The sequence below is a fragment of the Mugil cephalus genome, chromosome 7, assembly GCF_022458985.1.
Source record: "Mugil cephalus isolate CIBA_MC_2020 chromosome 7, CIBA_Mcephalus_1.1, whole genome shotgun sequence".
In the NCBI taxonomy this organism is placed as follows: domain Eukaryota; kingdom Metazoa; phylum Chordata; class Actinopteri; order Mugiliformes; family Mugilidae; genus Mugil; species Mugil cephalus.
In genome coordinates, this window is record NC_061776.1 from 24,610,384 (window position 1) to 24,631,574 (window position 21,191).

At 41.6% G+C, this 21,191-nt stretch overlaps 1 protein-coding gene across 6 annotated transcripts in view; it reads left to right on the forward strand.

Moving 5' to 3' along the window:
• The window catches only part of col15a1b (collagen, type XV, alpha 1b), a 44,992-nt gene that overhangs the window by 20,163 nt on the left and 3,638 nt on the right, over positions 1-21,191 (forward strand). For 2 of the 6 annotated variants that reach the window (XM_047590515.1, XM_047590509.1), the window contains 40 exons: positions 1,076-1,228; positions 3,756-3,830; positions 4,180-4,278; positions 6,065-6,179; positions 6,290-6,330; positions 6,457-6,630; positions 6,815-6,841; positions 6,917-6,979; positions 7,111-7,197; positions 7,303-7,365; positions 7,455-7,607; positions 8,072-8,233; positions 10,051-10,104; positions 10,451-10,486; positions 10,647-10,784; positions 11,219-11,278; positions 11,369-11,404; positions 11,554-11,586; positions 11,893-11,955; positions 12,217-12,252; positions 12,369-12,452; positions 12,707-12,769; positions 13,111-13,146; positions 13,442-13,504; positions 13,619-13,708; positions 14,360-14,395; positions 14,563-14,616; positions 14,688-14,744; positions 15,538-15,597; positions 16,147-16,191; positions 17,280-17,361; positions 17,503-17,528; positions 18,393-18,491; positions 18,681-18,822; positions 18,908-18,957; positions 19,054-19,185; positions 19,352-19,450; positions 19,563-19,637; positions 19,737-19,934; positions 20,042-20,157. In XM_047590515.1, coding sequence (XP_047446471.1) covers positions 1,076-1,228; positions 3,756-3,830; positions 4,180-4,278; positions 6,065-6,179; positions 6,290-6,330; positions 6,457-6,630; positions 6,815-6,841; positions 6,917-6,979; positions 7,111-7,197; positions 7,303-7,365; positions 7,455-7,607; positions 8,072-8,233; positions 10,051-10,104; positions 10,451-10,486; positions 10,647-10,784; positions 11,219-11,278; positions 11,369-11,404; positions 11,554-11,586; positions 11,893-11,955; positions 12,217-12,252; positions 12,369-12,452; positions 12,707-12,769; positions 13,111-13,146; positions 13,442-13,504; positions 13,619-13,708; positions 14,360-14,395; positions 14,563-14,616; positions 14,688-14,744; positions 15,538-15,597; positions 16,147-16,191; positions 17,280-17,361; positions 17,503-17,528; positions 18,393-18,491; positions 18,681-18,822; positions 18,908-18,957; positions 19,054-19,185; positions 19,352-19,450; positions 19,563-19,637; positions 19,737-19,934; positions 20,042-20,157 — 3,275 coding nt within the window. The remainder of the gene's footprint in view (positions 1-1,075; positions 1,229-3,755; positions 3,831-4,179; positions 4,279-6,064; positions 6,180-6,289; positions 6,331-6,456; positions 6,631-6,814; positions 6,842-6,916; positions 6,980-7,110; positions 7,198-7,302; positions 7,366-7,454; positions 7,608-8,071; positions 8,234-10,050; positions 10,105-10,450; positions 10,487-10,646; positions 10,785-11,218; positions 11,279-11,368; positions 11,405-11,553; positions 11,587-11,892; positions 11,956-12,216; positions 12,253-12,368; positions 12,453-12,706; positions 12,770-13,110; positions 13,147-13,441; positions 13,505-13,618; positions 13,709-14,359; positions 14,396-14,562; positions 14,617-14,687; positions 14,745-15,537; positions 15,598-16,146; positions 16,192-17,279; positions 17,362-17,502; positions 17,529-18,392; positions 18,492-18,680; positions 18,823-18,907; positions 18,958-19,053; positions 19,186-19,351; positions 19,451-19,562; positions 19,638-19,736; positions 19,935-20,041; positions 20,158-21,191) is intronic. The other 4 variants (XM_047590511.1, XM_047590510.1, XM_047590513.1 and 1 more) reach the window with 4 other exon arrangements.

Genomic DNA, 21,191 nt, shown 5'->3' on the forward strand with positions numbered 1-21,191 from the left:
GGGTTCCATGGAGGTACTGCAGGGGGGGGGGGTCGCAAAATCTTAAATTTAAATTTCTTTAATTACACATTAACATGAATCCAACATATTTTAGTAAACAGATGAGGGATAGTTCAATACTAAATTGAAAAATGTTAGTAATGTATATTCATCAATAGCACTAGGCTGAATTTAATATAGAACAATATAGTAGGTAGGGGGGTCCCTACTTAATCTCTCCATTTAGGGGTCCTTGACCTGAAAAAAGTTTTTTTCATTGCTAATATTAAGTTACTGGGAGTGGTGTGTATGTCCATTATTTCAACATCACAAAAATAACAATATCAAGATTATTTCAACATTGGGAAGTGTTACTTTTAGTTGCTGTTAAACCGTTTCTTTCTAGACTCCACACCCCTCCACTCTACATTCCAGAGATCTGTCTTCTTCTCTAACGTCATGAGGGAAAGCATTATGACAAAATTATGCACATTAACTAAAAGTATTACATTGTTTTTGGTCTTTCTACCAAAACACTGCTGATAAAATTCACTGTACCTTTGTAATTCTACATTATTTTAAACTGAAATTAGTGATCAATTTTTTGTTGAGCTATAGAAAAGCCGTGTCATACAACATTTCAGACTTTCCGTCTGAATTTATTTGTTGCTGCTATATCATCAAAAACAGATTTTTTTTTAAAATGATTTACAATGCATTTTTTACTCAATTCAGTTTGATTGTATCCATATAGCATCAATAACACTATAAAGAGGGACACACAACTGTTAACATGCTAACAGCAGTAGCACACAACTGCACGAGTAGCAATACACAAGAAATTAGAGAATAGGATGTCAGTGTAAGAGAGAAGAGAGTTGAGGACATGTGCCCAGCAGCCTAGACCAAAAGACAAAAAGGAAAGTCTTAAGCATGATCTTGAAAGAAGAGTGGTGTTCCACAGGAGAGGAGCCTGATAGTTGAAGAAATGAAGAAGAGAAATGAAATAGAATATCTCTTCTACACAAAACAAAGCAGTTTCGAGGAGAACCTCACATTGCAACTGTTATTTTGATGGCTTTTCTGCATCCGTCAGGTGGTGGTGGAACATGACGAGGTGCGTCTCTACATGGACTGCGGAGAGGCCGAGAGGACCAGCTTTCATCGGAGGCCAGAGAGACTCACCTTCTCACGCAACTCTGGCATTTTTGTAGCCAATGCAGGAAGCACAGGGCTCGACAGGTTTGTGGTAAGTCAGAAATAATTGCTTAATATGTCTGTGTGTTTGTGGTAGTTTATTTATGTAAAGGGGTTTTTTTCTACGCAAAAAAAAGCAGTCAGACGACATTTTTAATCCTTCACATGCTAATGAGAGGCCATAGCACACACAGATCCTGAGAACAGCAGTGTACTGATATTGACACAGGCAGCCTGTCAGAATTTCTCTGGAAACTTCCCAGCATTTATGCTAATGACACGGCAGCTACTTTCACAGTTTGTTAAACATTTGCCTACGCCGAGGAGCTATTTTGAGGCTTAGAAACAAGCAGCAAAACTTTAAAGTAATAATAGAAAAATATTGTTGTCTCTGTTATTTATAAGTGACAAATGAAAGCAACCAGAAAGAGCAGCATGTGAATGTTTTCACTGAGCTCCATTCTTAGGTTTGTGTGGTTGTACGTGATGAAATGCCAGAGCGCTACAGTAAACATGGAAATCTTGATACTGCCGTGGTCAAAATGTCATGATGGCTTCTGTTACTATATCCTGAGCTGGTTCTGTTATACATGTTTTGCGAAGATCAGAGACAGAGAGGAAGTAAGCAGGGACGGAAGAGCACAAAGGGGTTAGATAGGGAGGCGCAGGGGTGAGATGCGGAATGGAAAAAACTAATGGGGGAGTAAATGGGCTGCAGATGAGGGTGCTGGAGATAAGTTGTGGTCAGATTAACTCCGGCCTTGGAGTTTGCTGCCACGCCAAGCGTAATGGTGGCTAAAAGTTAAAAGTAAGCTTTACTTAATTAAATTCAGTGAAAGAAATGTGTGGAAAACACCAACCTTGAATCAGGCACGCCGTGCAAATTTAGTACAAAACAGCAACGTGGTGTAGCGTAAGCAAGTTCGAGCCCCAGGGAGGCAGCTACAAAAAATTCATCACACTGACGCCACCAAAGGAATCACTGTCCGTCCTTTTCCAGCGCAACAATGCCTACAAAAGAAAGATACGAGTTGGCAGTCAATCGCTGTTGCCATGGTGAAGCAGGGCGGTCATCCTCTCTTCATCCTGCTTTGTTCAGCGCAGCCTGACTTTCTGAGTGGGTTATGTGAAGCATGACCACGGCATGTCTAACTGGGTCACTGTTTTTCTTTTCAATCAGCATGCGTTTGAGAGGGAATTAATGTTTTTAACTGACCTAAAGAATCAACAGTTCTCTTCTGAATCCCATATGTAACAGCACCACTGCTGTCATACAGTGAGTGTTGTGAATATGTGTGTGTGTCTGGTGTTCCTGTGTTTCCTCTGCTTATAGAAATATGGCACTCTTGAGGACAGTGAATGGAAATGTTTTGAAATATTTAAAGTTTCATAGATCACACTGTGCTGATGCAGCCAAGGTGAAAAACTGCAGTTGATGAAATAACAACATAAATGGTTTCTTTACTGGCAGTACTCAAAGCACTTTACATGTTAGATAGACCTTTTTTTGTTTATACAAGGAAAAAGCACAAGGAAAAATATTCTAATAATGACAAACAGTGGCTTGACTAGCTTTAAGAAATCCAAAGCAGATGTCTTTTGATGACTGTATGGCTCTTTGCACTGTACGGTGAGAAATCCAACAAATCCACCCTGAGCAGCACTTGGTGACAGTGGGAAGGAAGAACTTGTCTTCAGTAAATGTATCAGTGCAATATCACAGTGTAAAAATACCCTGTTACAATTCAGATAAAGTATTATCATCAAAATCAACCATAAAGTATCAAAAGAAAAGTAGTTACTATGAAGAAAACTGGCCAGGTAGATTGTCTTGTTATTGTTAAACTATTAAACTGCTGAGCTGGCTGAGGTAAAGCTACGTTATCTACTCATAAATCAGACGTGGATGTTAGCACCCACCTAGATCAGCCCAGACACTCCCACCCCATAGCAATGACACTCCTTGATGGGAGCAGACATCTCCAGCAGGATGCAGCCTGACACAGACACACACAGAAACACTTTAGGAACAACTCAAAAAACATGAGGAACAGCACAAGTTGTTGACCTGGCCTCCAAGTTCACTAGATGCCAAACTGATCAAGTATCTGTGGGATGCACTGGAACAATCCACAGAGGCATAAAAGTGGAGTAAAAATGACAATATTTCCCAGGCTTACAGTTGTTTAGCATATCATGGGAATACTCAAGCATTTCAAAACTGCACTTTAGTGAAATACTTGAGAATAATGTGCTTGATTACCTTCCACTATTGCTGATTTCTGCTGTGTGATCAACTGAAATTATGTAAACATGAGAACCTCCAGTAAATCAATCAGTCCAGCAGTCCTCGACATCCCAAAACCTGTTCTCCCTCAAATAATTACAGTGATCAGTGAACAAGCAGGAAGACCTATTCTTCGTCAGACTGTTTACATGCACACTCTACTTGTTTGTAGTTTTTGGAGACATTCATGATCAATTAAGAGGCATTATAATTGTAAGGCCTAGTTAAGATGTTTAGATGATGGGTAGATGTTTGCAAAAAAAAAAAGGTCTCAGTCTCTTTCTTTTTCTAGGGTTCTATTCAGCAGCTGGTCATAAAAGATGATCCCAGAGCAGCTGAGGAGCAGTGTGAAGACGACGATCCTTATGTGAGACATCAACATGAGCATCTATTGGGTTTTTAGCATATTCATATAGTCTCAACGGTACCCTCTAGTGGACAAAGTTAAATCATAGTTACTATTATTGAAATAAGAAGGACTTTTACATTTTATGTTATATGGACTATCTCATTTTGTATGTAACACATGTAACACTTCAGCACACAGTGGTATTTCCAAGAGTATGCAATTGATATTTGTAAATGGCAAAAATGAGGAGCTGTATTATTATTATTATTATTATTATTATTGTTATTATTACTATTATAGGTTGACATAGTTTATGCTGTAAGTTTGTTTTTTCTCCAACCAACACGTAATGTGATGTCTGATAAAGGCCTCAGGATACGCCAGTGGAGATGATGCTCTGGATGACAGAGAGACTGAGGAAGAAACAATGAAGAATGAACAGAGGAGAAGACCTAGCACAGCAGAGGTAGGTTGATAGTTTAGGTAGTTTTAACTGCTCCACTTTTCAGTCATTGTATCAAATTCACCACATAGTAGAGAAATGGTTGTAATTGGCCCAGTACAGATTACCTGTGCTGGGTAAATGTTCTTGAACTTACACCGACCAGCCACAACATTAAAACCACTGACAGGAGAACTAAATAACTTTGACCATCTTGTAACAATGCAGTGTTCTGCTGGGAAACTTGGAATTCATTTGGATGTTACTTAGACATTTAGCACCCACCTAGACCAGACCCAGGAACTCCTACCCCAAAGCAATGACACTCCTTGATGTCAGCAGCCATCCCCAGCAGGATGCAACCTGACACAGACACACACACAAACACTGTAGGGACAACTCAAAAAAACACGAAGAACAGCACAAAGCTTTGACCTGGCCTCCAAATTCACTAGATCCCAAACTGATCTAGTATCTGTGTGATGATCCACAGAGGCCCCTCCCCTCAACCCTTAGGACCCACAGACCCCCACTAACAACACTCAGTCGCCAGACACCACAGGGTCACAACTGTTTTGGAGGCACAAGAGAGACCTACACAATATAAGGACAGGATTGAACGACTAACCCTCGTGGTTTGTGGACAACCTGCGCCACCTGCTGGGTGGAAGTCTGAATAGGAGAGGGGCAAAGACCTCTTCTATTTACAGTCAGCGGGCAAGACATTTTGTGCCAGAGCGGAGAGTGCAAAGATAACACAAAACAACCATTCTGTGAGGGCGCATGTGTGTCCGCTTGGGTCTGATGAGTAGGATGCACTCCCGCCTTCTTATCATGATGGCACTAAAACAACACTCGTCACGTTGCTTGTATGTGTAAGTGCTTCAGTGTGCTGCATTTTTGTTTTGGTGCTGTCTTTCATCCTCCCACAACCTGGAAGTCAGTCTGACCCCAAACATCCCAGAATCTACACAGACTTTGAAGCTTCAGCGGAAACTGTCCTTCTGAAGATGAATAACTGCCACCACATATCAAAGCAGTGGTGGATGCTTTCGTGTCTGGTCTGGACACATGGAGAAACAGTGCTGATGACGTAGTATGATTCGTAGTATTATTCATTTCATGTCTTTCAAAGTACCTACAGTATGATTTCAGAAATTTCACTTTCACAGGCATCATTTTCACACCTAACATTAAAATGCAACTAGGCAGTTTGGATAACAAGTGGGTTGCTCTAAGTACAGATGTGATCTGATCACTCAAACCACATTTGGACGTGGTCTCAGTGTTTGTGGCCACATTCTTTTAGGAGTCTGACCACACATGGTGTCCTGGCCACATTGATGGACCACCTATGCAACTGGTCTCCTATGCATAACTGCTTTGCCTCCCTCATTTTGTAATACAGTATCATATTTTGCTTTGAAAAGTATCGGCGTACCCATTGAAATTATTATCTGCTGTGGCATGTACCTTGGGTCGGGGTTGTAGGCCTCAAGGTCTGTGAGTCCATCCAACCTTTGATTGGTGAATCCATCAGATAAGGAAATTTTAGTGAGCCACAAACACGAAAGCCACAAAAGAAAAATATGTGTGCATTAGTTAGATGTTTTGATTTATCCCTCAAATTTGAATTTGCATAACACTGCTTTCATCAAAAACAGTCGAATAACTCCAATATTTAGGTCCCCTGTTAAGTAGACCTTAAATAAATGAAATCCACTCAGGGATGGCTGCATTTTTATTTTGCAGATCAACTGACCTTCCATCTATTTATTTTTTTTTTGTTTGTTTTTCTCATTTCCTAAAGAGAGAGGACAGTGTTCCTGTTAGAGCTCCACCCACTCACGATCCAGAGGTGGAGCTTGAGGAGTATTCTGGTCACATGACTCCAACAGTTGCCACTAAAGAACTTCTAACAAGAGGTCAGAGTGAACCTTTTACTGTTAACAAATTATGTAAAAATATATAAGATGACCCTGCTGTATTAACGTAATACATATAACAAACCAAACCATATTTGTATTGTGTACAGAACCACATCGAACAGAGGAGCCAGGAGAGCGACCACCAGATGTAAGTTCAGACCTGGCTTTCCCATCTCACTTAGTCTTCCCTATGCTGATGTCAGTGTTGGTCCAACATGCCTTCTTGGTTCAGTTCGTTATCATTTCGCTTAACCAGTTCCGTTTGTACTTACAGGATCATGTCAGACCTGGGTCAAAAGGAGAGCGTGGTGATCCCGGGCCGCCTGGACCACCTGGCCCCCAAGGTGACCCAGCTGTACATGGGGATACCAAGCCGGGACCAATTGGACCACAAGGACCACCAGGAACCCCTGGATTCCCTGGAGTACCAGGGATAGAGGGACAGAAGGTTTGTGTGTCAAAGAGAGAGAGAGAGAGAGAGAGAGAGGGAGTTCATCTTGACCTGTTGATGAACATCTGGGACAGAGCATATTTTTGTCAAGCGAAAGTTATTTTGTGAAGAAGTAAACTTATGTCTCTCACAAATCTTTTTGTGCCACTGACTTTCATACTTCCACTCTTTCTGTTCACAGGGAAGCAAGGGAGATAAAGGAGACATGGTAAGTCAATTATATGTTTGTTAGTTTTCTTGTTTTTTTCTTTGCATGCATTAACATTGTTCTTTTTACCATCAGGGTCTGAGAGGTCCTCAGGGATTTCCAGGTTTGAACGGGGAAGCTGGTGTTAAAGGAGAAAAGGTACAGATAAAGCACCTGTGTCAAATACCAGACTCTTTATTCCAAATGATGGTTCATACTATGATACCAAATGGACTGTGAAAGATGAACTTTCTATTCTTACCTCTTTCCATGGTCTATCTCCTCTCCAGGGAGAACCAGGAGTTGGTTTACCAGGCGCCCCAGGCTCCCCAGGCCTTCCCGGCCCCCCGGGTCCTCCCAGATCACGCAGTGTTCCTGTATGTAACATAGCTTAACACAATGTGTTTCGTTTTTATTTTTGTGATAAAACAGCATGTAGTAAATACAGATGAGAGTGAAACATGTCTACACCTGTGTTTTAGTATGGACCAGATGCCCTGGGTTCTGGCTTTGAAGACCTGGACAGTGATGCTGAACTCGTCAGGGTATGAGAAAGAATACTCAGACGGATGCAGTACAATATTCTGACATAATTTCATATGTGCAGTGGAAAACAAAATACTCTTTCCACCAGGGACCTCCTGGTCCTCCAGGGCCTCCAGGGCCTCCTGGTCCACCTGGACCTCACCTGGCACAAACTGACACCAGTGGAGAACACTCAGCTACGTATGCTGGACCACCTGGTGTGCCTGGCAGAGATGGACTTCCAGGGAAAAATGGAGTACCAGTAAGTTAGCCTTCAGTTTAGTTTAGTCAGTTTGATATATTTAGACCTAATGACTGGGTCTTTCTTTTTATTACACCTGCTAACAACAGTGCAAATTCAATTAGAATCATTGTCGTGTTTAATCTGTGCACCTAATGTCTTATTCTATTCACTTCTTTAGGGTTTCTGTATTTCTCTCATTATTTCTCTTGTAATTGAGTATAGACATTTACACTTTCTGACCTCTGTTCTAATTTTATATGGGTTTCTTCTTGATCTAGTTGAGCCTTTTTTGTTCATTCTACAATGAAATTTCACCTTTAGTGTATTGAATCAATTGTCATGTTTTGTATCTGTGTGTGTCTAAGTCAATGACGTCCTTTATCCTCTCTCCTCTGTCCCCTCATGTCACTCTCTTTTTGATTTTTACAATTTCCTCCTACTTCCATTTGTTCCATCTCTCCCACCTCTCTGCTCTGTTTCAGATGTTTGAGGATTGGTTTAGTGGTTCTGGGTCTGAAGGTTCAGGTTTGAGCTCAGAGTTATCCTCTGTCCTCAGCTCAGACCTCGGCTCAGACTTCGGCTCTGGTTTCAGTTCTGGTTCAGGCTCTGGGCTTGACTTCGGGTCTGCTTGGGGTTCAGGCGAGGTATAGCTGCTGCCCTGGTTGGCCTGGGAGCCCGGCAAAACGATAAAAGGCAGAATGGCAGTCATAGGCCAGAGTATCGAGGCAGCAGTGCTGGTCAATGACAAGACAATGCTGTCAAGCATTTGTCAATGATAAAAGAGGTACAGCAGTGATAAAGAGCAACCTTAGCTCACTGCCCCAATGCTCTGGCAACAATGACTGTACATTATCTCCAATTATGCTGTCTTAACTGCGGGCTGCTGTATCAAGCACCACTGCTTTCTGTGCCTTGATAATCCCTAAAGTTGCTACTTCTGGTGCACTTCAAAATGTCAGAGCTTTGGTTTGTTCCTTTTCAGTTCAAAGTTTGTCATTGAAACGGTGAAATATTTCAATACAAATCTAGACTAGTAGGGTTTCTTGAAGACGTTTCACCACCTATCAAAGTAGCTTATTTAGGTCTAAATGACTTGTTGGAAGATGGGTGTAGCCTATTTGAAATTTGTGTGACTATTCTCTTTGAACCAGTCGCTTAGAACTGAGGAAGATAGTCAAATGAGTGGTGAAACGTCTTCAGGAAACTCTACTAGTCTAGTTGCACTCATGTAAACTTGATTCGGATATACATTACCATGTCCTCGTAGTTGCACTCTACACAATGATAAGCAGCTGAACTGAAAATAGCTACAAACTTTTAACTCACTCAGATACCTACTCAGCTGCTTCGGGCTTCTTTCACCCAACATGGTACTCACTGCCTTTTACACTGGTCAATTTTATTTTCTCTTTGAGTATATGTTGCCTTATATTGGCTCTCTCAGTTGATTTACCAAGGCATACTGATGAACACATCATGACTTTATGTGCATGTGTATGATCTAAGACTACAACAATAAGGCAGCTATAGTTTGCAGAGGTTTCCAAACTGTTTAATATATATAAATATATGATCTAATGGACCTTTTTTATTCTGAAAGTTACGGACTGGTTATGCTAGTCTTGACAGTATCACTAGATAGTCAATTTCCACGTGTCCGTGGACACTGTATTACAGAATGAGCTGGATGAACAAACATTCTGAGGTCATACCAGTAGTTTCAGTAGTCAGTCAGTGATCCACTCTAGTGACACTTGCATCAACAGTGAATAATTCAGTGTGCCTTGGAAATCACTGTGTTGCAGAAACATCCTTTGGTCTTTGGACTCTTACTCTGTTTTAAAACAGAAACAATGCTGCTCTATTTTTTTCCTGGTACTGCTTGGTTAAAGGAATATATTGAATTTTTCACAAGTTCAGCTTTCCGGTTAAGAGGTGGGAAGACAGACAATAAAATCATCCTTGTCTCTGTGGTTGTTCACACTGCTGCTTCAGTCTACATTTAGCTGACAGGCCACAAACAGCCAGAATGGTCTTGATGAGATATACATTAAATTTATTTATACGCAGACAGATTTATCACTGTTGTGACTGGCAGATGGTAACATGAGGAAAATATGTATTCAGCAATACAGGGAATCTTGCAGTGAATGACACCTGTCAACATTTGTTCAACATTGTCAACACTAAAGTGTGAACATGATGTATGCTGACCAAGTGACAGAACAACTTTGGCTTGGATGATATTATCACTTAAGGAATCTGACTAATGAGTCAGTTTCCCCAAAATTTGATTATTCCTTTAAAGCGACTGACTGTCACCTTTAGACATTTGGTCCCTGTTGAAATTACTTCCATACTGTCTTAACTTAACTTAACTTCAACTGCTACTTACTTCTTACTGACTCACTTCTTTATTTCTCGACACTTTGCGTGTGTCTGTAAATATTTGTCCCTCCAGGGTCCAGCAGGAAAAGATGGGACTCCAGGTCTACCGGGAACTGTGGGACAGAAGGTATGTGCTGAGATGAGTCCTGCACTCAGAGTTCAGTAGATATCAGTGTTTTAGACTATCATTTGATGGTGACATGTTGCAGCGCCAGGGCTGATGTAGATATCCACAGAAAAGAAAATAGTCATATTTGTAATTATCAATCTGCAGAACAGTTTTTGATTTACCACATCTGGGCATCATTAGACTAGACTACAGAGTATGGCTCGAGGTTCCGTAGTGTATAAATTTTAATTACAAGTAGTAGTAGTAGAAGTTTTCTATTAGATCTACTAACTTTCTAGAGCAGTTCTAAACTAAAACTATGTCATGAACATACAGCATAAATAATACGTATTTACATCCTTAGGGGGACCAAGGGATGCCTGGACCACCTGGACCAAAGGTAATTTATACTGCTGAAAATGGAGTAGTAACTTGCATCAAGTGCACATCATGTGCTTTCTCCCAAATAAACACATTTCTGGTTATAATTTGAAGAATGTGATCAGAGTTTGGGAGTTTGCTAATATGACTCTGCAACTGGGCTCTGTTTGTCCCTGCAGGGGGAATGTGGCTCTGGGGGTACAGCAGGATCCCCAGGACCACGTGGGCCTAATGGTCAACCAGGAAAGAGAGGCCCACCCGGTCCCCCAGGTCCCCCGGGACCCTCTGGAACTTCGGGAACCAAGTTCTTTGTAGAGGTGAACTTCTGACAAACACCTGCCACACACTTCACTGCTGCAGTGGTTAAAAAAATGACAGCATGTGCCTTTCTGTGAGTCTCTGGCCTGGAACTGCAGGTTCCTCATCTGTGGTTTGGGCCAAGTGTTACCTAAATGTCATGTACAATTCTCTGATCTCCTCATGATATGTCATGTATTTGTGTATGATGTCAGCCAAATCACCTGTGATAGAACCAATTATCACAGAGAATTGTATGCCCCTGTGCACTTGTGACAGTGATTTTGCAAGCACATTGTATACTCACGTTTTTCTACAATTAACATATTGAATTCTGGCTCTATCCATTCTTTTGATCAATTATCAACACCAAATGTGTCGTGCAACACTTAATCTCATTTTAAACAATCTAATTTAATTATACATCTTAGTTCAATGTGTAATTTCTTTTTAGGATATGGAAGGATCTGGAAAAAGGGACATGCTTATTGAAACTGGAGTCAGAGGCCCACAGGTCAGTGTGAGAGAGTGTATGTGCCTATATCATGTCCTATATGTAGTTGTAGAATTTCATAATAAGTGTTTATTGTTTTGTATCTTCTAGGGAATCCCTGGCCTACCCGGCCCTCCTGGACCACGGGTAAGCTCTTTCTGAATCTCATTATGTTTGTAGAAAGTGGGTTAGGGATTAGAATTGGGTTGGAATTGGGTTGGAATTGGGTTTTAACACCTAATAATACTGGGCCCTTTTGATTTATTTTTCTTACTTGGCACTTGTGTGTTGTGTAGGGTGAGGATGGAGTCCCTGGAATCTCTGTCAAGGTAAGTTAATTTTGTCATAATTTCTATGACAAACAAGATATCCTCTCATCTACCTTCCTGTATTTTCAGTCGTCACTGTTTGGAAGCCAGCAGATGTTATTGATGTTTTTTGTGTTAATTTCACTGTCTTGTATCCCTGCGTTGACATGGTATTGAACAAGAATTGAATAAGAATTTCCTACCTCTGATGAAAAAATATAGTTTATGAAACTCTGAACTGCATATGTATGTATTCTGGTCCAGTTAATCAGGAATCACCTCCTCTCCGTGGGTTTTTTGTGTTGTCTATTACATCTGTGATTGCAGGGTGAACCAGGGGAGCCAGGATCATCAGGTTCACAGGGTCCTGCCGGAATGCCAGGTACCAGGGTAAGTGTGTCAGGTGTGAGACCATTTTTTGCAATGTTTAAACAACACTTAACTGAATCATCAGCCAAAAGACTGTAAAAAAAACTGTAACATGTTTTCACTTCAAGAAAGTAGTAGAAAAAGTGAGTTAGTAACTAGCTGTTAACTAGCTTGTCCCAGTATCTCAGCAGGTTATCGTTCAGATCTCCTTCGAGTGTGATGGTTTCTAGATAATGGTTACCAGCGTACATTCATCACTCTTTTATTTCTTTATACAAACAGGGGCCCAAAGGAGATAAAGGCAGTCCAGGACTCAAGGTGGGGTTGAACATATTCATATTCCTTCCTGTTCCTGACTCCTATGTCTTCCAAATACTGTGTTTACCTTTCCGTCATGATTAAGAGTTAAATATTCTGCATTATGTGTGTTGTAGGGTGATCAAGGTGCCGATGGTCTCAGTATACCAGGACCACCCGGACCTCCTGGGCCTCCAGGACCTCCCATTAACATACAAGATGTATGCGCACACGCACACACACACACACACACACACACACACATCCAAGATAAGTGAAGAAAAAGATGAAATGGATTTTTTTTTTTTTTTTTTTACATCTGTGCAACATAACACCAACCAATCAAGTACTTGGTTAGATTGGTTACATAGTCATAATCACCTGGATGGACATTCTGCTTTTCATAAACCTTTAAACAGGATTGCAGTGCTCAGACTTACTCATTATACTGTATGTTCTGATGTTCTGTCCGTAGTTCCTCAATGCCACAAATGGTATCCTCAACTTGACAGAGATCCGAGGACCACCTGGGCCCATGGTGCGTAGCTTTCAGATATTTGTGTAAAGTGACAAAGTGTGTTTTAAGCTGCTGTGATGTCTTCCGCTGCCTCTCTGTATTTCGCTTAAGATCAGGAGGATGACACCTGTGACATACAATTTCATTAAAATGTAGTTTAAGAACGACTCCTCTGGTCTCCTCCTCCTGACATACTGCAGGATTGTCATTAACGTTTTGTGATTTGCATGTGTCTGACCTATTGTCTTTGCTTGCATGTGTGCTCACGCTTGCGGCTGCATGCATGTGTGTGTGTGTGTGCGTGTGTGTGTGTGTGTGTGTGTGTGTGTGTGTGTGTGTGTGTGTGTGTCTGCGTGTTGCAGGGCCCTGAAGGCTTGCCTGGCAGAGCTGGATTTCCAGTAAGAGCATTTTGCTTTGCCACTTCATGCTGAGCTTGGGTCACTTGACTAAGAAAATGGAAATCTGGATGCAAATGTGTTAATGTATATTCTGGAATTTTGGAAAGCATTGTAATACTTCTTTTATTTTGCTTCTGCTTTCTTTGGGCTAGGTGTGGTAGGTACCTAAAGGCATGTGAATGTTACTGGCACCTTTTAGGTTACTTGATAAGAATTTAATAATTCAATTTACAGTTTTATGCCTATCGTTGTCAAATTGTCCACCGTTACCTGAAAGTATTTAATCTTTCCCTAGGGCCCCAGGGGACCGAAGGGAGAAATAGGCTCTACAGGCATCCAAGGGTCAGCAGGGCTTAAGGTGAGATACAGCTGTCATTGCATATGTCTTTAAAACATTTGTTTTCATTAGAAAAAAATATTCAGATATAGATACGATGTTTTTCATTTAATTTATGTATATTCACTCTAACAGGGAGAAAAGGGAGAACCAGGGGTGACTATTGCTGCAGATGGATCTCTCTTGTCAGCACCCAGAGGCCCTCAGGGGCCAAAAGGCATAAAGGTATTGCTGGTGACGTTATTTGTAAATGTGGCCAATATACAGGCATAACATTATGAGCACTGAATAAATAACACAGATCATCTTGTGACAATACAATGTTCTTCTATGAAACCTTTGGCAGCAGACATCCCCAGCAGGATTCAGCCTGACACACACACAAAAACAGTTTAGGAACAACTCAAAAACCAAACATGAAGAACAGCACAAGGTGTTGACCTGGCCTCCAAATTCACTAGATCCCAAACTGATCAAGTATCTGTGGGATGATCCACAGAGGCTTAGACAATAATAGGAAGATGGTCATAATGTTACGACTGATTGGTGTCAGGTTCTCATATGAACTGGTCGCACTGTTAAAGTGGAAAACAAGTGATGATCGATCAAGGTTATTCTTCATTAGGGAGGTGATGCTGGCAAGATGGTTTGAGCCTTTAGATGTTTGGTAATTTCCTACAATAGTTTTCCACACCTTAAATTATGAGGCCACAGTAGTAGATGTCTTACTTGTCCATTGAGTGAAAGACCACACTAGTTATTATGGATTATATGAGGCTTTGTTGAAAGGGGAATAATTCCTCTGTTATTTCAGAGAAAGACCAGAAATCCACTGCCTCATCTCACATGTTGCTTTGCTGCATTGTCCTCTCACAGGGCGACCGTGGCTACCCCGGACCTGCTGGACTTATGGTGAGTTAATGTTAAACAGAACAATACTATGCAAATATTTCATTAGCTTCATAAGGAAACACAATTAGGATTGCAATAACAAAACTAATATAAATAGATCGTCTGTTAGTTTCTCAGAATTAAGACATTGCATATTACCTTACATAATGTGTGATTGTTTATTTCAGGGCCCAATAGGACCTTCTGGAGAAAAGGGAGAGTGTGGCATCCCAGGACGTCCAGTGAGTATTTTTTAATATGATCATGCTGTAAATGAACAAATACTGAACAAATACATTTTCCCTTTTTCTAGGGGAGACCTGGTTTGCTTGGGAAGAAAGGTGACAAAGGAGATTCTGTTGGCGTAGTGGTAAGAAGTCAAATGAGAGAACACACAGAGAATCATTCACTAATAATTAGATTAGATTCATAGTTTGATAATAGGAGTACAGTCTAAATGTGCTGTACATAACTTGTGTGCATTATTGACAAGTGGAATCAGTTCATCAGGGACACTGTCTCAAGACCTGCTAAATGGTAGAAGAGTGAACAGTCCGTGGTTAGGGTGGGATGCGTCTTTGATAATACTTCTCACCCTACTCAAGCTAAGCTTATGAAAAATGTAGTTAACAGAAGGCAACTGGGTACTGGTGATACATTGGACAGTATTCACCACCCACTGGAGCAGAGACATTCCCATACCCACAGCATCACAGTCACAGGTACTGAATACTTAGTGATCATACGTTTGCCTATGAAATATTCTGTGGACGTCTTAAATTTTTCAGACCACATTGATTGTTGTATGTGTAGAAATGAACCACACAAAAAGGGCACTGACTCTACAGTTAGCTTAGTTAGACAAGCTAACACCAACAGACTCCGACAGTTTTCTGTGAAAATAATACCAGCTAGCCAGTGAGTGCAGTTGAGGATTTACCAACCAGATATCCCCTAGAAATTAAACCCCAATAAAAAGAAAGTGAATATTGAGCTGATATTTATAAGATGAGTGCAAACACAATGTGAAACGTATTTGACTGTGAACTCTCCATGTCCTTTTCTCTCTCATAAATGAAATGGAGTACTCTACATCAACCAAGGATTGAGCTTTTCCTGCGCATAATAAATATTCTTACCCACTTTCTTTCTGTCTGTCTCAGGGACCTCCAGGTCCTCCCGGTCCCCCTGGCCTTCCAGGGAGAATCCTCGGACTGAACGGAGTAAGTAAAAGGAAATAGGAATGCACAGCATACTGGTGGCTGATTTGTAGGACATACAAATAATTTCTAGTTGATAAATTTTCAGTCAGTATTTATTTCCAATTATAAAATACCAAGTGATTTCTGTGTGACTGGTGAGGGCAGGGCTGAACACCCCACTCACGCAGAGTGGACCAGGACTGCAAAGTAGAGAAAATAAAGCAGATTTTAAGTTATGCTTCACTCTGGATGATGACCATAATTAGAATGGAGTAGGTACGCCATCCTGGACTCTCTGATTGCTGTTACTTCAGCACCATATTATAAGGATGGCCATATCACAACCAGCATTTTCTCTGTATGAGTCTGTATGTGAAAGTCCATCATATCTAATCTGTTAAGACCCGCCCACATCATCTAATGAGTCCACCTGAATAATGGCCTTCAAAATCTCCCAAGATGTAACTGTCTTGGATTAGGGCAACAAGCGTACACAAATTTCAATTTACAAACATCCACAGACTTTGACTCGTTTCAAGTGATCACGCTGCTCTTCTTTGAATCTCAAAGACGGTGTTCCCTGTGCGCCCCAGACCGCACTGCAAAAATGGACGAGTAAGTCTGAGCGCGACCACCTGACTGGTTCGTTTCAGGGTTGGAAGTGGACCATCGGGTGGTTCTGTTGGTGTGTGGGTGTCGCAGCATGGCAGTTCTCTGAGGGATACAAACCGTACCCCATTCCTCCCCCATCTGTCTCTCTCTTTGTTCTCCTAATAGGCTACGTGTCTGTTGAGCTGACCTCATTTCAACAGGCTTTAAGATTTGTCTGGTATACGGCATGTTTCTAGTTTGCTAGTAGCTAGAAAAAAAATCACTGTTGTGCATTTTGTTCAACTTGAGAAACTACAGTTTCTGTGAATTTACAATAACTGTAACGACTCTGGACAAATGTTGAAGCCTGGTGTTAAAGGGGGCTGGAGTTTGAATCCTGCTTTCCTCATCTGCTCTTTCCGTTCTCACAATCTCAAGAAGAGGAAGCTTGTTGTACGCAGATCAGAGTTGGTTCAAAATCACCTTTTTAGTTCAGTCAGTTTAATAAAGAAACACGTTTTCACAGTCTTTTGTGACATCTCTGATCTGACTAACAAGGCTTCTTGCCGGGTGCTGGGTATGTGGGTTCTGTTATTAGAGGTGTCTTCTGTGGGGACATGGTGGGTAGAGACACCATGATGAAGGGTCAATAAACAGGTGAAAGACTTTTTTTTCTCTTCAAAAAAGGGGATTATGGTGATCGTATTCCAGAGATTTAGTGAGTTGTCAAGCTCGGGTCAGATGGGCCCTCCAGGACGCCACTGATGCTGACTGCAAAAAACTAGAAACAATCTAAAATCACCATCATTTCATCAACCCACATGTCTTCTGTGAAACGTCCCTGATTTAACCTTAATCCTTGTATTTTAACCGTAATAGCTGGTGGGTGAGGGCTGCACGTGCTGCTGCCTAAAGCATGCATCCCTTGTATTTAACTAGTGTTTTTATCCTTGACATCATTGTCTTTAATTATGGTGCAAGTTTTATTGTGTTTAATATATATAACAATGCGAACATCTCTATGCTGAGGCGCATGTTCTGTTAACCGCTCACTCACGTGTGCAAGGCCCATGTCAGGAATGTTCCTTTAATGAACCTGCCCGTATGTGTAGGAGTCACCGAGAAGGAGAGATACAGTTGGACCTAAAGGAGAAAAAGGAGATGAAGGATTACCTGGTGAGCCAGGGACACCTGGTAAGACCCCTAACAACAAACCTGCCTCAATTGCTGACACTCACTTTATCTTCGTGTTCAATTTAAATTGACAAAAAAGGAGTTTTGTAATGCTATGATAATCACATCAAGTAATTTATGCTGTGACATTTTGCTTCTCAGCACCAGGATTTCCAGATGCAATAGTGGTGAGTATTTATTTACACATCATAAATACATAAAGTACACAGATGTAGGTTAAAATAGTATTTGAGGACTAACAGATCTGCATCAGATGGAGAATCTGAAACCTGAACGAGTACCAGTCTGAACCAAGTTAAAGCTGCACTAATCAATATTCTTTGTTAAGCATTGGATCAAATGCATTTGTGTTACAAAGGGTACCTTATTAACATTTAGCATTGGTTCATCACCTGACTCCGCAGTTATCCTCAGTTCTTCACATTGCCGCATTTTAGGTTTTCACAATAAGAGCTGGGACCCATGGAGAGGAGTCACACTACTGAATGAAGCAGCGTCAAATAACAAATCTAATGACATGAATAAAAATGAAACGGTGCAGAGCTGAGGCAGGATAAATCTCCTACAAAAAAAAAAAAAAAAAAAAACAGAAACAAAAAGACAGAACAGCAGGTAAGCACAACAGGTACACAGAAAGATGCAGCAAAGCAGCTTGACAAAGGACTGGTCTATATATCACACAGGGCAGGAAGTGACTCTTAAAGGCACAGAGTAAGAGACTGTTTCAAAATAAACAGTAGCATCGTCAAACCCAAACTAGATCAGAGATTATGTTCAAAAGTCAACCTTCTCATGACAGCGGAGAAGGTCCTTAACTCAGTGCCGTGATACACACAGCCTCAAACCTTGATGTTATACTTCATTCTCACCACTGTTATCAGCCTTGTTTATGGCAGTAGGCAGGCATTCAGCAGAAAAAGCTCTAAGAGTCTCTAAACCAGCTGTAAAAATGTCATTTGCATTCATTTTACAATGAAATTACCTTGTTTTTCAATAAGAGTCTGGTTGATCTTTCTATTGGTGACTCTCAGGGTGCTAGAGGTGATCAAGGATACAAAGGTGAGAAGGGAGAAAAGGGTGACGCAGGCCTGCCTGGCCCTCCAGGACTGCCAGGGAGATCAGGACTGGTGGTGAGTTAAGTTACGTTATGTATTCAAAATACACAATATGCATGTAATCGTTTAAAAAAAATGTAATTATTCTTTGTGAGGCTATTCTCATATTAGAGAGAGTGTTAATGAACAGAGAAATATGTAAAGCAAATACCTCCCACCTTTTTAAGATGCGGAAGATTTAATTCAGTGTGTTTGTTCCTGTAGGGACCAAAGGGTGAGTCCATTGTTGGCCCCCAGGGTCCTGTTGGTTCTCCTGGCCAGCCTGGAGCTCCTGGGTTTGGACGACCTGGACCTCGTGGGCCCCCCGGCCCTGCTGGACCTCCGGGACTATCTGCATATGAAACAAGTACGTATTTGTTAGAGGAGTAGTTAGCGGAGGCTGCTACTGTTGGTTGTATCAGTTGAATGTAATCTCTATGTGTTGTCATCAGCTATTCCTGGTCCTCCTGGTCCTCCGGGTCCACCAGGCCCTGCCAACCTGGTAAGAGACTTGCCACAACAACATGAATGCTCCATCAGATAAGTTTTCAAAGTGCCACGAAGGTTCAGAACTGATGCTGCGATGGTGTGTGTCCAGGTGATCACCTACAAGACATTTAACGCTCTCACCAGAGACTCACAGCGCGCTGCAGAAGGAACCTTGGCCTATGTGTCTGACAGAGGAGGGGAGCTGTACATCAGAGCACGCAACGGCTGGCGCAAGATCCAGGTGTTTTTCTATCACAATCCTTGCATTTCTGTATTCTTCTCTCTGGGTTTCACCAATACAATAGTAACTGCCCATTAGCAGATGTCAGCATCAGCAATAATCCTTTATTTAACTCAAATAAGATCCACATTTTACACCACGTGTCATGTGTGTTTGTGCCTTTCAGCTCGGAGAGTTGATCCATCCTGGACCGTCCTCATCGGAGTCCTCTCAGTCCCTCAGCAGACCCGGAGACAGGAGTAGACCGCACAGGACCAATAGCCAGGTTCAACCACACTTACATGCTCAGCAGGGAGCAGGGATAGGGCCAGATGGATGTTGGGAAACACATTTAAACATTTTCTTAATTTGGGCTAATCGTAGTTTTTACTGAACAGGAGCTGCAGGACGGCAGTAGAGCCTACCAGCCCAGCTATAACGTGCTACCACAGACCTTCAACGGCGTACCTGGGGTGAGTTAAACACGCATACATCATGTGAGGCCGACTTGACTTCATAGCAGATGTGTGGCGAGTCATTTCTCCTCATCTCTGCACTCCTCTCCCTTTCAGCTCCACCTGGTGGCCCTGAACGCCCCACTCAGAGGAGACATGCGTGGCATCCGTGGAGCAGACTTCCAGTGCTACCAACAGGCCCGTGCCATGGGGCTCACAGCTACATACAGGGCCTTCCTGTCCTCACACCTCCAGGACCTGGCAACAATTGTGAGGAAGACCGACCGCAACGACATGCCCGTGGTTAACCTGAGGGTGAGGATGGAATTACAGCTTTCTGTCCTGGTTTAAAGAAATGCTCCGTTCATATCTGATGACACGTTTACAGCTGCTTTAACTCTGTCCCTTTCCCCGGGCGTCAGGGTGAGGTGCTGTTCAGCAGCTGGATGTCCATCTTCTCTGGGAACGGAGGCACATACGACCCATCCATACCCATCTACTCCTTTGACGGACGGAACGTGATGACAGACTCAACTTGGTGAGTGGCCTTGAGCAAGATACCTGTGTGCAGGGAAATGAAAGCCAGTCAACGTGAGGAGCTGAACTAAATCTACTCATTTATCCGCGCCTCTATGACGTTTACATTATACACAGCCCATAAACCCCGTGTTCACAGCTTCTGCCAGTAGTTGTAACTGGCTCTCAGTTTCCCTCCCAACTTTATTGGCAAGTGTAGATGCACATCGACAGGATTTTATTGATACCGATGCCATTATCGATTCTGTTTATCGATTCGATTCTATATCGATTCCTCCTGTCAATTTTTGGTTTAGAAAAAGTAGGCATTTGTGGTTTTGTGTCAACAACTGAAATTTTATTGAGTTTATAGCGATAAGAGCTTGTGTAAGTAAACAAATTGGAAACTGGTCACTGGATTCTCACTAGCACTGCTCTGCTGAGACTTAGCATGCCACCACATGCATTACTGCCACCATCTGGACTGGGATGTAAAAATTTGGCATGAAAAGTATCGGTAAGGGGAATCGATAAGAATGAAGGCTAATTATATTGATGAACTGAACTAGATGGAAAAGAACCCGTTATCGATGCCCATCCCTCTTGACAAAATTATAGAAGTGTGTTTTAATCTAAATTCTTTATTATGACTTGGAAAAATGGATAAATTTATATTTCTGAATGAATGATTTCTGATAATACATCTAAAATTGTGTCTCATTTTAAATAAATATCCACCCTGATTGATTTGAAGTCTGTTCTTAATTTTGACCCCCCCCCCCGACTGAATTTGACACCACTGACATATAACAAGTACATAGCTTTGCTTCTTGGGTTTTCTGTCAAATTTTCAAGATTCAAGATAAAGTGTACGCAGTTGTGCAAGGGGATGTACCACATACTTACTGCAGTATTAAAAACAATACTGGCCAACAATAATGTACCAGACTATTGTTTTATTACCACAGTAGACCAGAGCTGGAGGAAGTGTGCCAATTCAAAAAGAGGCAATATAAAAGAAAAATACACCAAAAAATATACTTAGATTACATAATT